This window comes from Microcaecilia unicolor, chromosome 4 (genome assembly GCF_901765095.1).
Source record: "Microcaecilia unicolor chromosome 4, aMicUni1.1, whole genome shotgun sequence".
Lineage (NCBI taxonomy): Eukaryota > Metazoa > Chordata > Amphibia > Gymnophiona > Siphonopidae > Microcaecilia > Microcaecilia unicolor.
The window spans coordinates 271829197-271843304 of NC_044034.1; the positions used below are offsets into that span (position 1 = coordinate 271829197).

The following is a 14108-nucleotide window of genomic DNA, read 5'->3' on the forward strand; positions in this document are numbered from 1 at the left end:
AGCACAGCGGTCAGACGTCTTCTGTAGTTGATGATGAGGTTTGCACACATGTCAGGAGGAATTTTGGTCCACTCCTCTTTGCAGATCTTCTCTAAATCATTAAGAGTTCTGGGCTGTCGCTTGGCAACTCGCAGCTTCAGCTCCCTCCATAAGTTTTCAATGGGATTAAGGTCTGGTGACTGGCTAGGCCACTCCATGACCCTAATGTGCTTCTTCCTGAGCCACTCCTTTGTTGCCTTGGCTGTATGTTTTGGGTCATTGTCGTGCTGGAAGACCCAGCCACGACCCATTTTTAAGGCCCTGGCGGAGGGAAGGAGGTTGTCACTCAGAATTGTACGGTACATGGCCCCATCCATTCTCCCATTGATGCGATGAAGTAGTCCTGTGCCCTTAGCAGAGAAACACCCCCAAAACCATAGGCGTAGTTTGACTGTTTCATTTGGGGGGGCAAAGAATGGGCGGAGCATATTAGCATATCATTTGCATATATACATATGCAAATGAATATGCTAATGTGGAGGAAGGAATTGAATTTACAGGCAAAATATCACAGATGCACATTTCAAAAAGCTGACACATTTCAATTAATAAATTATGAATAAAATACTTTTATCTACCTTTGTTGTCTGATCATTTAGTTTTTCTATTCGCTTTGGTCCCAGTGTCTTCTGTTTTATTCAGTGTCTTCTTTCCAGTAGGCTTCCCTCTGCTCCCCACCCCTCGCAGTCCCATCCATCTCTTGCTCCTTCCCTCTGCTTCCCACCCCACCCCTCCCAGTCCCATCCATCTCCTGCTCCTTCCCACCCCTCCCAGTCCCATCCATCTCCTGCTCCTTCCTTCTGCTCCCCACCCCTCCCAGTCCCATCCATCTCTTGCTCCTTCCCTGTGCTTCCCACCCCACCCCACCCAGTCCCATCCATCTCCTGCTCCTTCCCTCTGCTTCCCACCCCTCCCAGTCCCATTCATCTTCCCTCTGCTCCCCCCCCCCGCGAGGTCCAAGATGGTGACTCCGTTTACCCCTCTCTCTTCCTCCCTCAGCCGCAGGCAGCAGTCTTTTCCAGCGTTCCTGGCAGCGGTAGCGATGTACACGCTGCCTTCGGTCTGCCCCGGAAGCCTTCTCTTCAAGTTCCTGTTCCCACCTATGCGGGAACAGGAACTTGAAGAGAAGGCTTCGGGGCAGAGCCAAAGGCAGCGTGTACATCGCTACCGCTGCCAGGAACGCTGGAAAAGACTGCTGCCTGCGGCTGAGGGAGGAAGAGAGAGGGGTAGACGGACACGCTCCTCTCCGTCCGCTACTCCGCTTGGCTTCCCTGCCCTCTCTGTCTGCGTCCCGCCTTACTCTGACGTCAGAGGAAGGCGGGACGCAGACCGAGAGAGCAGGAAAGCCAAGCGGATGGAGAGGAGCGCGTGCGTGCATGTGTTTTTTTTTTTTTAAACTAATGGCGCGGCGGCGCCTCATCGTCGTTTGGGGGGGCATTGCCCCCCCTCGCCCCCCCTAGTCTACGCCTATGCCCAAAACATAACATTTCCACCTCCATGCTTGACAGTGGGGACGGTGTTCTTTGGGTCATAGGCAGCATTTCTCTTCCTCCAAACACGGCGAGTTGAGTTCATGCCAAAGAGCTCAATTTTTGTCTCATCTGACCACAGCACCTTCTCCCAATCACTCTCGGCATCATCCAGGTGTTCACTGGCAAACTTCAGACGGGCCGTCACATGTGCCTTCCGGAGCAGGGGGACCTTGCGGGCACTGCAGGATTGCAATCCGTTATGTCGTAATGTGTTACCAATGGTTTTCGTGGTGACAGTGGTCCCAGCTGCCTTGAGATCATTGACAAGTTCCCCCCTTGTAGTTGTAGGCTGATTTCTAACCTTCCTCATGATCAAGGATACCCCACGAGGTGAGATTTTGCGTGGAGCCCCAGATCTTTGTCGATTGACAGTCATTTTGTACTTCTTCCATTTTCTTACTATGGCACCAACAGTTGTCTCCTTCTCGCCCAGCGTCTTACTGATGGTTTTGTAGCCCATTCCAGCCTTGTGCAGGTGTATGATCTTGTCCCTGACATCCTTAGACAGCTCCTTGCTCTTGGCCATTTTGTAGAGGTTAGAGTCTGACTGATTCACTGAGTCTGTGGACAGGTGTCTTTCATACAGGTGACCATTGCCGACAGCTGTCTGTCATGCAGGTAACGAGTTGATTTGGAGCATCTACCTGGTCTGTAGGGGCCAGATCTCTTACTGGTTGGTGGGGGATCAAATACTTATTTCCCTCTGCAGAATGCAAATAAATTCATATACTTTCCACAATGTGATTTTCCGGATTTAATTTGTGATGTGCTATCTCTCACTGTTACCAATAACCTACCCTTCAATTATGGGCTGCTCATGTCTTTGTCAGTGGGCAAACTTACAAAATCAGCAAGGGATCAAATACTTATTTCCCCCACTGTATATAGAGCAGTTAGCACTGCTGCTGTTTTGAAAGCAGCGATGTTCAGTCCACTATCTGTATAGCTAAGTGGGTAAATTTAGGACAGTCTTTTTGAATATCGCAGCGCTCGGTATAATTAGGTGGAATACCTGTGCTCCGCCGTAGCTGCCATTATCTGGATAACCACAGTTGAATATCCACCCAATTGTTAATATTTTATTTTACATTGCCTCAGGGGCATAGCCAGACCTCGTCGGGAGGGGGGGCCAGAGCCCGAGGTGGGGGGGCACTGTTTAGCCGCCTCCCCCTCCCCCGCTAGCTCGCTCGCTACTGCCGACGACCCTCTTGAACTGCCCCCCTCCTGCCACCAACCCACCCCTGCCATCGCCACCCGCCACGCCACGCATGATGTACCTTGTTTGCTGGCGGGGGTCCCCAAACCCCGCCAGCTGAAGAGTCTTCTTCAGCGCCGGAGTTAGTAGACTCTGGCGCCTTCATTCAACGAAGTTCATGTGAAGATCAGCTAGTTTTGATGCCAAGGCATCAAAACCAGCTGATCTTCACACGAACTTCGTTGAATGAAGGCGCCGGAGTCTACTAACTCCGGCGCTGAAGACTCTTCGGCTGGCGGGGTTTGGGGACCCCCGCCAGCAAACAAGGTATATCATGCGGCGGTGGGGCATGCGGCGGGGGAGGGTTAGTGGCGGCGGGAGGGGGGGTTCAAGAAGGTCATCAGCAGGGGGCCAGGGCTGAATCTACGGGGGCCCAGGCCCCCCCAGGCCCCACGTAGCTACACCACTGCATTGCCTTTACATCTAAATATGATCTGTAATTTTCACTGAAGATTAGGTATTTTCCACAGTTCCTCAGTAACCCCTATCTTGTGTAATTTTTTCATAAAAATGTCAAAGGCCAAATGGAGGTTTTCATTTTAACCCTAAGGGGGTCTTTTACTAAGGTGCGCTAGAGTTTTTAGCTCGCACTACAAATCAGCTGGCGCTGGGACGCCCATTATATTCCTGTGAACATCTCAGCATGTAGTTTCAGCTGATTTTTAGCATGAGCTAAAAATGCTAGCGCACCTTAGTAAAAGGCCCCTCCCCCTAAGAGCAGAAAAGGGTTGAATAGTAAGAACTAGAAAATGAGAGATCTTTCAAGTCTCTTTTTCTAGCTAATGTTTGAATGATAGAATGGATTTCACCCTGGAAAGGCATAATAGATTTCATAATCAATAATAATAATATATATATCATAATATATTTCAGAGGCAGCAGTCTGATTAGGCATTTTTAAAGTATTTATTTTTTGGCCAAAAATGGACTTAGCGGTAAGGTCTCACGCGTTAACCGGGTGATAATCTTTAGTGCATACACTGCTGATTACCGCCCAGTTAGCGCCACACAGTAGAAAATAAAAAATATTTTCTGCCGCGCGTATCGAATGCATATAAAAATTAGGAATACCACCCGGGGCACGCGTAGGCACCTGTGCATCTTAGTTAAAGTTCCCCCTAGTGACTGAAAACTCACTTCTTAAGGTGTCACACACATTCGAATACCTCAAGTACTGCACCTTTATTTGGCAGTTTGACCTCTAGTGGTAGTTCTGCAAAGCTACCGCTAGCTGTCAACTGGTGTCATTTTGAACCCAGAATCTTGACAGGGCAGGAGTGACTGGGGTTTGCTTTCGCCTACTCAGGTATTGGGAATGTGAGTCAGAGGGGGAGTCTGAAATATATGACTCTTGTTCATGGGGAAGTTTCCTTGGTTATTTCATGGCTCCCTTAAGAGGATCCCTGGGAGCTTTAGGCCTCGCATTTGCAGCCCAGTGCTCTAGGCCAAAAAGATAACACCTGCACAAACAGTAGCATCACTAGAACTCCATTTCTGGGTGGGTCCGTGCATTACGCCCCACCACCACCACCATGTTAACATTAATACCTTGGCTTTAGCAGCTGATGATATCCTCCACCCAAGCCTCCCATGCCACCTGAGCATTGGAGAATTGATGGTGCGCTTCCAGCTATCAACGGTATTTTGAAGTTCTTATTCTGTTTTATCAGGAATAGTCAATGGACAGCTCCTACATGCTGTTTTCTTCACTGCTTTGCTTTTTGGACTGCCTATATGCATTTGGAATTTTTTCTCCTTTAACAACCAAGCATTGTCAGTTATATAGGTTTTATGCGTACATTTGCATTTTTCAAGATAATACTTGATTGCATCAGCTGAGTCATCTGAGTTCTGCTTTTCCGTATAACCAGGTGACGTCGGATTAATTGGTGAAAAAGGATTTCAAGGACAACCTGGTAGTCCTGGAATGCCAGGAAGCGATGGTGAAAAAGGATTGCCAGGCCGTGAAGGTATTAAAACCTAAAATGACTCAGCTTCTCTTTTAAAAGCGCTTTACATGGGCATTGGAAATTTTTTATTTATTATGTATAAATAAACAGTTTTTATTGGTGAATAATCAAAAGCAGAACATTAAACAATTATGCTTCAGAACAGAGCCAACACAAATCTGCTAACAGGTTCTAAAAGACATATCTAAAACATAACAGGCCATCTAGGTCAGGGGTGTCCAACCTTGGCCCTCAACAGGTCAGGTTTTCAAGTTTTTCCAAATGAATATAAATGAGACTTATTTGCATACAGTGGAGGCGGTTCATGCAAACAGATCTCAAGCATATTCATTGGGGAAATCCTGAAAAGCCAACTGGATTGAGGACCGAGGTTGGGCAACCCTGGTCTAGGTTGAGGGGACAGGGACACCTATTTGTAGCTTATTTTGTTAAAGACACATGGGGCCCTTTTACAAAGCTACTAACTTGGGTTTTACCACATGTTGAGTGTTAGCGTGAACCTGCGCTAACATCTAACATATGATAAAACAACCAAAGCTGTAAAATACTTCCACTTGATCAGAGATTTTTGACCCAGTCTTCGGATCGCACCCAGCCAGTCAGGGTTTTCAGGATATCCCCATTAAATTCAATGTCTAATATTCAATCACGTGACTGCTAGTCATTTAAATGTAATACTCTAATCACTTTATTGATATATTATATATACTTTCAAATTTAACAAGTATCAGATGTTAATGTATCTATTATTCAAATTCATTCATCCATCCTTTCACTCCACATATTCCTTATTTAATACTCTTCGATCTACATAGTGCCAAGGTTAGAACAGGTTACTTGACTCTTACAAAATAGAACCCAATGATGAGCTCTATATGTATACACATGAATATTGACTTTGGTAAAAACTCAAATTCTCTGGTGACTCCAGAGTTCATAAAGCCTCATAAACATGTCTTTAGATGTTACATCCCATATCCAGTGTGCAAAATGTCCTCAGAGAAATTCTTCAGAAAATTCCTTCAAGCAAAACTATTTCAAACAGTTCATCAAATCTTGCCCTGCGGACTTCCAGTGGGCTGTAACAGGAGTGAAAGGATGGATGAATAGAGTCAAGTACCCTGTTCTAACATTGGCACTATATAGATCGAAGAGTATTAAATAAGGAATATGTGGAGTGAAAGGATGGATGAATGAATTTGAATAATAGATACATTAACATCTGATACTTGTTATATTTGAAAGTATATATAATATATCAATAAAGTGATTAGAGTATAACATTTAAATGACTAGCAGTCACGTGATTGAATATTAGATATTGGGTTGTGTCTGGATTGGATTAACAGAGATCTCGAAGTAGTTAATTGTATCATTAAATTCAATGGGGATATCCTGAAAACCCTGACAGTCTGGGTGTGCCCCAAGAACTGAGTTGAAAACCACTGCACTAGCCCCCAAATTCTATGTAGGGCGACTAAAGTTTCATGCACAAATCTGGGTGTATTCTGATTTGCGTGTGCAACTCAATTGGTAAGCAAGGTAATCAGTGCCAATTATTGGATGTTAACAAGCAATTATCAGCACTAATTGGCACTAATTAGAATTTATACACACTACTCGCTAAGCGTATTCTATAAAGTAGTCCATGTAAATTCTACCACACAGATCTCAAAAGGGGGCATGGCCATAGAAGGAGCATGGGCGAGTCGTGGACATTCCTAAAATTTATTTGCCGTGTTATAGAATAACCCATTACGTGCCTAAAGTTAGGTGCGGGCATTTACACCAGCTTTTGATTGGTGTAAATAGCTGCGCCTAAATTTTAGTCACATGGACGGCACTACGTGAAGTCTTGAAGTCTATAGACCGCACCTAAGGGCTAGGTTTACTAAGCGGCACTATGGGTGCGTTAGCGTTTTTAATGCATATAAATGATGTATGCGCGTTAAACGCTAACATGCCCATAGAAATGTATAGGCTTGTTTGCATTTAATGCGCCTTAACTTTACAGGCGCGTTAAAAACACCAAATCACCTTAGTAAACATACCCCTAAGGCATGGTTTATTGAATACTCATAGGTTCATTTTCTATCAGTGCTGATTTTTTCAGTCACAAATATAGAATTTAGCCCTAGATGTTTAAAGTGGGAATGGGCTGTGCATGGGCATGACCAGGATAGTGCTGAAAAGTGGCTGGCAATGACAGCTAGTGCATGGAACAGTAAATGTCTACCCTGTGCACTTTCACTGCACTAGTTTATGTACCTAATGGACGGAACGTGCAAAATCTTACTGGAGGGCCCCGTGGAGGGGCATAATTGAATGGGGTGTCCAAGTTTTCCTGAGGGCGTCCTCGCAGGACATCCCGCGAAGGGGCGGGGCATCCATCTTTTGTTTCAATAATACAGTCAGGGACACCCAAATCTCCACATTTAGGTCGACCTTAGAGATGGTTGTCCCTAGAGATGGTCATCCCCGATTTTCGGCGATAATGGAAACCGAGGACACCCATCTCAGAAACGACCAAATCCATGCCCTTTGGTCGTGGGAGGTGCCAGCATTCGTAGTGCACTGGTCCCCCTGACATGCCAGGACACCAACCGGACACCCTAGGGGGCACTGCAGTGGAATTCAGAAAAAGCTCCCAGGTGCATAGCTCCCTTACCTTGTGTGCTGAGCCCCCCAACCCTCCCCCACAAAACCCACTCCCCATAACTGTACACCACTACCATAGCCCTTAGGGATGAAGGGGGCACCTAGATGTGGGTACAGTGAGTTTCTGGTGGGTTTTGGAGGGCTCACGTTTACCACCACAAGTTTAACAGGAGGGGATGGGTGGGCCTGGGTCCGCCTGCCTGAAGTGCATTGCAGTACCCACTAAAACTGCTCCAGGGACCTGCATACTGCTGTCATGGAGCTGGGTATGATATTTGAGGCTGGCATAGAAGCTGGCACAAAATATTTTTAACGTTTTTTTTTAGGGTGGGAGGGGGTTAGTGACCACTGGGGGAGTAGGGGGAGGTCATCCCTGATTCCCTCCGGTGGTCATCTGGCCATTTAGGGCACATTTTTGTGGCTTGGTCGTAAAAAAAAAAGGACCAAGTAAAGTCGCCCAAGTGTTTGTCAGGGACACCCTTCTTTTTCCATTATCGGCCGAGGACGCCCATGTGTTAAGCACTCCCCAGTCCCACCTTCGCTATGCTTCCGACACGCCCCCGGGAACTTTGGTCATCCCCGCAACGGAAAGCAGCTGAGGGCGCCCAAAATTGGCTTTCGATTATGCCGATTTGGGCGACCCTGGGAGAAGGACGCCCATCTCCCGATTTGTTTCGAAAGATGGGCGCCCTTCTCTTTTGAAAATGAGCCCAATAGTCACCTCTGTGTCACAGGAGGAGACATAAATGTTAAGGCCCTGCTCTTTTTGTGCATGCTAAAAATTAGTGCATGCTGTGTAGATGCCCACAATATTCCTATTAGTGCCTACACAGCTTGTGCTAAAGGACGCTAGCGTGCCTTTGTAAACAGGGCCCTTAGTGTATAAAGTGCACATGTATGCATGTATTTTATAAATTGCGGGTTCCTTATGTCAGTCTTTCCTGTTCGCTAAAGCCATTTTTACCACAGTCCTAAAAATGCCTTTTTTCTATTTCTTTTTGCGTTAACGGCCATGTGCGAATGTTGCCATTAGCGCATTACCATGCTTTAAAATTGCCACATGACCACTTGCCACTTTGTAGGCGGTAAAGCCTCATGTGGTATCCATACGGTAATGTACACCCACTCTCTGCCTCTGACACACCCTCTCAAAAAAAATTAGAAACATTTTTAGCTTGTGCATAGCACATATAGATTTCAAAGTTACTGCAGGATGCCTGAGTGCATCATGCAGTATTCCATTTTTTTTTTGTTAGCCACATTAGTGTCTAACACAGCTTGTTAAAAGGACCCCATTTGCGTAAATCACGATTCTGCCCATGCTCCGCTGAAGTTGCACCTCGGAACATACCTACTACATATCCTTTTATGCACATAACCAGTGGGGTAATTTATAAAACCCCTTTTATGTGCATAAAAAATTTTTTACATGTGGAAAAAAGTTTATACATTTGGTCATATGCACATAAAAACCCAGAAAATTTGTGTACACTGAAGAATGGATATACATGTAAATGCATAAATTCCCTGGCATAATATTCAAAGCAGAAGTACTTTCATTTTGAAAATTTGCCAAAGCCCACACTGGGGCATATAATTTTCAAAATCCCTCCCTCCCCTTAATATTTTGTCTTTCGTTTGGTACAAAAGAAGCAGTTAGCTTGAATTAAGTCAGTGAGACGGTGTATTTTATATATATTCAGATAGTTTCAAATTGAACTGATCAGGGTGTTTAGTACGTTGATGTAATGCAAATGTCGGGTGTTGTTCTAATCTGATTATTTGTAATATTGTTTGATATTTTTAGGACCCAAAGGTGACCTGGGTTCTCCAGGATCTCCAGGATTGCCAGGATTTCCAGGGCCAAAAGGATCAATGGGTGAAATGGGTTTGCCAGGTAATACTATACAATACAAATAGGTTGTGTACCACAAATTCTAGACAAGTGGCTCGATGCAGTTTACAATAAGAAGGAACCAGGTAATTCCTGGGTAACACACTTGTTAACCAAAGTTAAAATTATGAGAATAATTAAAAACAAAGGATAGACATCCAAAACTCATTTGAACAAATATGTTTTTAGCTGTTTTCTATCTAAAACTCAAGTTCTTTGCTGCTTGGTATAAAAACAGGAAGGAATAAAACGACTTATATTTTATTTTCATTGAGGATGGAAAATGGATGATCAGTTGATTTACATTATGTTGCATTCTTATGGAAGGAAAGGAATGGACTAATAGCAGTAAACAAGACAGCGCCATGCCATGAATAATTCAGAATACCAGGGAATATAGTTTGAACAATGAATGGGCCTGTATTGGCAATCAGTCAAAGATTTCAAAAGGGGAGTCACTGGTTCCCATTTTCGTGCATTGCAAATTAGTCTGTTTACTAAGCAGCATTATAGGCGCATTAATGTTTTCAACGCATGTTAACCATGTATGTGCCTACAATATCCCTATAGGCGTCTCCATGTTTAGCACGCGTGCTAAGTGTAGGCGTTCTAAAAACCCTAACACACCTTAGTAAACAGGGCCCTTAAACATTTTGCATAACCTGTAATTATTTCTTCCCCCTGTTTACTAAGCCACACTAGCGGCTGCCATGCAGCATTGCGACACAGCTGGCATTAGCGCACCAATAGCTGCCAGTTCGGCTTAGTAAACAGGGAGGTTAATTTTTTCAGAACAACTCACATAGATTGCATTACAATAATCTAACCAAACTATTACACAGGCTTGCACTACTTTTTTGAAGTGCTCCAAAAGAAGATATTTTCTAATTCTGAGAAAATTTTTAAGTTTCCAAAAAGCTTTTTTTTTTCTTAAAATATTGACCCGAGGTTCCAAAGATAATGTAGAACCTATTAAAATTTTTAGAGTGGATTCAACTGAGAGAGAGAGATATTATTAAATGTGATTGTCTTATTAGGAGAAGCTAAAGTTAAAGGAGATTTGTTTTATAGGTGGAACAGTAAATCAAAAGTCAGCCACTTAAAGAATTAACATTTTGGTACCATATTCATTGTATTGAAGAAAGGAAACATTAAAAACACAGATAATGCAACAGTGCTACTGTGATAGATTCAGATTACTCTTAGTTTAGGGTTTTGTCATTAATCATGACCCCTTACTCACCAGTTCAGTACCCATGTTTTAATCCAGGAGTGTCCAACCTCGGCCCTTGCCAGGTCGGGTTTTCGGGATTTCCCCAGTGAATATGTATGAGATCTATTTGCATACAATGGAGGCCATCCATGCAAATAGATCTCATGCATATTCATTGGGGAAAATCCTGAAAATCCAACCGGATTGCGGCCCTCGAGGTCTGAGGTTGGACAACCCTGTTTTAATCATTCCCATAATAAATGAAACTACCTAATCCTTTATTTGTCCTGTTTGCTTGTCTTGAGTACTTAAAGGGATCCATTTGGTTGATCTCTGATGTCTTCAGCTTCTTCAAAACACATTAGTAAAATTGATTTTAGGCCAAGGAAATGAGATCATGTCACTCCTTTCTTGAAAGAAAAGCACTAGCTTCTAGCCTCTTATAGGATAAACATAACAACAGAAAAGAGCAGTATGAGGAGACAAATGTTATAGGATAACATTCAAAATATTAATCCAAAATTAACCAATGTGTCTTTCCATTTTCACTGTCTTGTTTCCTTATACCATACTCATTACCTTGTGTGTTGTGTTCCTCAATGCAAAATTTGCTGTCAATACCATCTTTTTGTCATATGGTTCTGGATTCCATTCACAGTTCTATTTTCAGTGTAGAATGCTTCTTTCTGTGGAATAACGTGCCACAGTATTTAAGGACTGAACCATCATATCAGAAGTTTAGGAAGGTTTCAGACCACAGCACTGAGACGGCCATAACCTCCCTGATAATGAAGTTCAGAAGGTTAATATGCCAAGGACAAAACATACTACTATTACAATTCGACATGTCAAGTGCATTCGACCTAGTAGATCACACAACACTAATGACCCTGCTCAACAACTTGGGTATTAGCAGAGCAGTAGCAGCATGGTTCAGTGGCTTCCTAAGGACCAGATCCTACATTGTAAAAATGTCTAATCAGATATCAACATCATGGATCTCAGAGTTCGGAGTACCACAGGGCTCTCCAATCTCACCAATACTGTTGAACGTAATGATGGTGCCACTAGGGAAAAAACTGGAATCAATGGGTTTCCACCCATTCATATATGCAGATGACATCACCATCTACAAAACCTTTCACAACAGTATCACAGAAATAATGGAGAAAATTAAAAAGGCTTGGACCTTGTGGAGAGCCTGGCAACAACTTTCAAACTCAAACTCAATTTCTAGTTTTATCTAGCCCACACAATCCAACATCTTACCAAAACTTCACAGTAGACCATCAGACATACCAAATGGAAACACAACTAAAAATACTAGGAATTATTCTCAACAAGCAACTATCACTAGACAGTCAAATATCAGCACTAAAATCAAAATGCTTCAAAACACTATGGAAACTGAGAAGGATAAGAGACTATTTTCCCAGACAGTCTTTCTGGATAATGGTACGATTGACAATACTATCACAATTAGACTACTGCAACGCAGCGTAAGTAGGGTGCAAAGAAACCACACTAAAATCACTACATACAGTCCAAAACACAGCAGCAAGACTGATATTCAAGAAGTCGAAATATGAAAGAGCAACTCTAGTACTCAAAACACTGCACTGGTTGCCAATCAAAGCAAGATTACTATTCAAATTGAGTACCCTTATTTTCAAAATACTGTTTGGAAATGAACTATCTCCAATTCAGAAAAGAAATGAAAACCTACCTCTTCAATAGATTCTATAGCTAATCACATAAGAAACCTGTGTCCCACTCCTAACAAATCTACCTCATCAAACTCATCAAGACAACCAACCAACCAACCAGCATGCTCAATCCCAATCAACATCGTATCTCCACAAATCACCTCATCAATACCCCCCAGACAACTATAAAAATCGCTGGCCTACATCCTCAAAATCAATGTCCCAACCTCTACAAATCACCTCAGCAATAACCTTCAGACAAGTACATAAATACTACTACTACTACTAATAGCATTTATATAGCCAAAACCACCTCAAAATACCTTCCAAAAATCCAACAGACAAAAACACAGACTACCTCTCCGAAAAATTGTATAGACATATATACAGGCTATCAAATAACCTTTGATGTAAAAATGGAAATACCATTATGATCCTCACCTAATATGTAAACTGTAAGCCACTTTAAACCGAAACTTGTTTTTGGATAACAGTGGGATACAAGAATGCATAAATAAATAAATAACATAACATAAATAAATAAAATCCTTCCTGTCCAGGGTTGACTTTGAGATACATTGAGAGCACAGTAGCAGAGGCAGTCTATTGGAAACAACCGGAGACCTGGGACATGTGATTATTATCGTGACTTACCTGTCTCCTCATACTGCTCTTCTCTGTTGTTTTGTTTATAATATATATGCTGGTACTTTCGTGTGGAAGTATATCAAGTTACAAATAAACTGTACACTGTAATAGATTGTAAGTGCTCTTGATCAGGGACTGTCTCTTATGTGATTTTATTACAGTGCTGCAAATGTCTAGTTGCGCTATAGAAATGATTAGTATTACTAGATACTACATTAATATATATTCATTGTGGTAGCACACATGTGGGGGTCTTTTACAAAGGCTAGGTAGCATTTTTAGTGCGTGCTAAACGCTAGAGACGCACATAGGAATATATGGTCATCTTTAGCATAAAGTGCAATCTTATTTTTAGCTCGTGCTAAAAACGCTAGCGTGCCTTAGTAAAAGGACCCCATGCTGCTTAAGAAATGGGTAGGAACTAGATTTGAACAGCAAAGTTCACAAGATAATCTGATAAGCCCATAAAACATTACTAGTTTGAACTGGGTTGACAAACTTTTATGAACAAAATATAAGGCAGATTTCCACCAGTTAGTAGTTTCAGGATCAATATTCAAAAGGATTTAACCGGGCAGGAGAAGCTCCTGCCCGGTTAAGCCCCACTGAGCAAGCTTGCCATCGATATTCAGTGTACTTAACTGGTTAGTTCCACTGAATATCACCGATAACCAGCCATCCCCTAACCAGCTAGGTTAGGGGCAGTCTGGAGGAGGAGTTAGGGCGGAGCAGCAACTTAGCTGGTTAGTGGTGATATTCAGTCCGCTAACTGGCTAAGGAACACAAAAAGTCTGGACAGCAAAACAGCTGATCTAACTTTGTGCTGAGTTAACCAGGCACCGGTCTGAATATCAGCTGGTGCCCAGTTAACTTCCTGGTTGGTGGTCGTACCCGGATATTCAATACCAGGAGGCATTCATGCCCAGACATTGAATATCCAGGGTTAGCTCATTCTGCGGCTTGCAAATTGCTGCTGCGGGCTGAATGTTGACCCCTTAATGTTTGATTTCAAGCAGAATTTATTTTTTCAACTGCATTTGAAAATATATGAAGCTAGCTAGTCTAGGTCCTCATTCTTAGTGCATTGGATCCATTTTGTGAATTTATAATTGCTATTGTGTTTGCACTATATCTAGTAAATCATTTCAAAATGCTCCACTAGCATATGAATATTGAAATTACTTTGTATTCTG

The 14108-nt window shown here is 42.9% G+C and overlaps 1 protein-coding gene across 1 annotated transcript in view; it reads left to right on the plus strand.

Moving 5' to 3' along the window:
- The window catches only part of COL4A1 (collagen type IV alpha 1 chain), a 363110-nt gene that overhangs the window by 275822 nt on the left and 73180 nt on the right, over positions 1–14108 (plus strand). The window contains exons 35-36 of the mRNA XM_030201564.1: positions 4698–4796; positions 9262–9351. Of these exons, the coding sequence (XP_030057424.1) occupies positions 4698–4796; positions 9262–9351 (189 nt within the window). The remainder of the gene's footprint in view (positions 1–4697; positions 4797–9261; positions 9352–14108) is intronic.